The following is a 1,507-nucleotide window of genomic DNA, read 5'->3' as shown; positions in this document are numbered from 1 at the left end:
ATTAATGAAAAACAGGACAATCAGAATGGAAATAATGAGAATGTCCCATGTATGGTGAAGCATATAATGTCATTGAAAACTGTATATAGAAATTATTGAATGGGAACTCAAACTGCTTCATAAACTTTCACCAGAATACAATAATGTTGTTTAAAATAAATTAATGAAATTCTTAAAACCCCCCAAAATTCTATCAAGAGTTCAACTAGCAATAAACAGGTAATATTATATTTAAAAACAACCTTAGGTATGATGACTGTATAACCGCACTTGAGGAGAGCGAATAACAGGATTGTCAGTGAATAGCTATATTGGATGGGGTAAGATACAACTAATATATGTATATATCAAAACAACAAGGGTTCCTGGGGGAAGGGTGGGGAGGGGAGGGGATAAAGGGGAGCTGATATCAGAGTTCAAGAAGAAAGAAAATGTTTTGAAACTGACTGTAGTAGCAATTGTATAATTATGCTTGAGATATTTGAATTATGGAGTGCCATGACATCTGTAAGAGCTTCCAATAAAAGGGAAAAAAAGGAAGAAAATAACCTTAGGCATACACTTTTTCAATTTAAATTATTGTTTGACACTAAAATGTTTAGCAAACTTCGATTTTTTTTCTCCTTTTATAGGCTAAGAATTTGGAAAGACTATCATTTTTTCCTCTCTATTTTTCTAAAATTCTATTACTTTTCAAGTTGATTTTAATTTTCTTTGTCCTTCTAGATCTCTCAAATTAAAAAATTTCTCAAATAAAAAATTTGGCTATGGTCCCAATTAATTGAGTCCTTTTAATATTTACTTTATAGGAGGGCCGCGCGCCGGCCGCTTGTCGGCGCTGTCATGGCGGGGCTGCTGAAGAAGACCACTGGCCTGGTGGGATTGGCGGTATGTGAGACCCCCCAAGAGAGACTAAGAATATTATACACAAAGATCCTTGATGTTCTTGATCAAATCCCTAAAAATGCGGCCTATAGAAAGTATACAGAAGAGATTACAAATGAGAAGCTGAATATGGTTAAAATGGAATCTGATGTTAAAAGATTAGAAGCCCAACTTCAGGGTGGACAAATCGAGGAAGTGATTTTACAGGCGGAAAAGGAACTAAGTCTGGCGAGGAAAATGATCCAGTGGAAACCGTGGGAGCCTTTAGTGGAAGAGGCCCCTGCCAATCAGTGGAAATGGCCAATATAACCCTCCTTGTGTGATTTTACTGTGCTGACGGGAAACTGGTATAATAAAATATTCTGTTATATGACTAATATTTACTTTATAATTTTCTAATTTCATGGTGCTTTTTTTCATTTATAGCTTCTATCTCTCATAGTTTATTCTTTTTTCTTTCTCTCTTTTAATATATTTCTAAGTGCTGTTGCCAAAAAAATCCCACCCACTTCCCAGAAGAATGCACGACAGAGGACAACACTGAAGATACAGCCTGGGGAGAGTGGCAGGTCTGCCCAGATCACACAGGAGCAAACAAAGAGGGGATGAGAGAGAGAGACAG

At 36.4% G+C, this 1,507-nt stretch overlaps 1 protein-coding gene across 1 annotated transcript; it reads left to right on the top strand.

Annotated features, from left to right (window-relative positions):
- Positions 1–816: 816 nt before the first annotated feature.
- On the top strand, positions 817–1,262 carry LOC101660982 (NADH dehydrogenase [ubiquinone] 1 alpha subcomplex subunit 5). The gene has a single exon (XM_004717993.2). The coding sequence runs from the start codon at positions 844–846 to the stop codon at positions 1,192–1,194; it is 351 nt and encodes a 116-aa protein (XP_004718050.1). The 5' UTR covers positions 817–843; the 3' UTR covers positions 1,195–1,262.
- Positions 1,263–1,507: the final 245 nt, after the last annotated feature.

This window comes from Echinops telfairi, unplaced genomic scaffold (assembly GCF_000313985.2).
Source record: "Echinops telfairi isolate 266 unplaced genomic scaffold, ASM31398v2 ScPeMD7_4182;HRSCAF=4927, whole genome shotgun sequence".
Classification (NCBI taxonomy): domain Eukaryota; kingdom Metazoa; phylum Chordata; class Mammalia; order Afrosoricida; family Tenrecidae; genus Echinops; species Echinops telfairi.
The sequence above is the reverse complement of the archived record's forward strand: the minus strand, read 5'-3'. Positions and strand labels throughout refer to the sequence as shown.

Coding starts and splice junctions, on each gene's coding strand:
- LOC101660982 (XM_004717993.2), top strand. CDS start 844: ATGGCGGGGCTGCTGAAGAAGACCACTGGCCTGGTGGGATTGGCGGTA.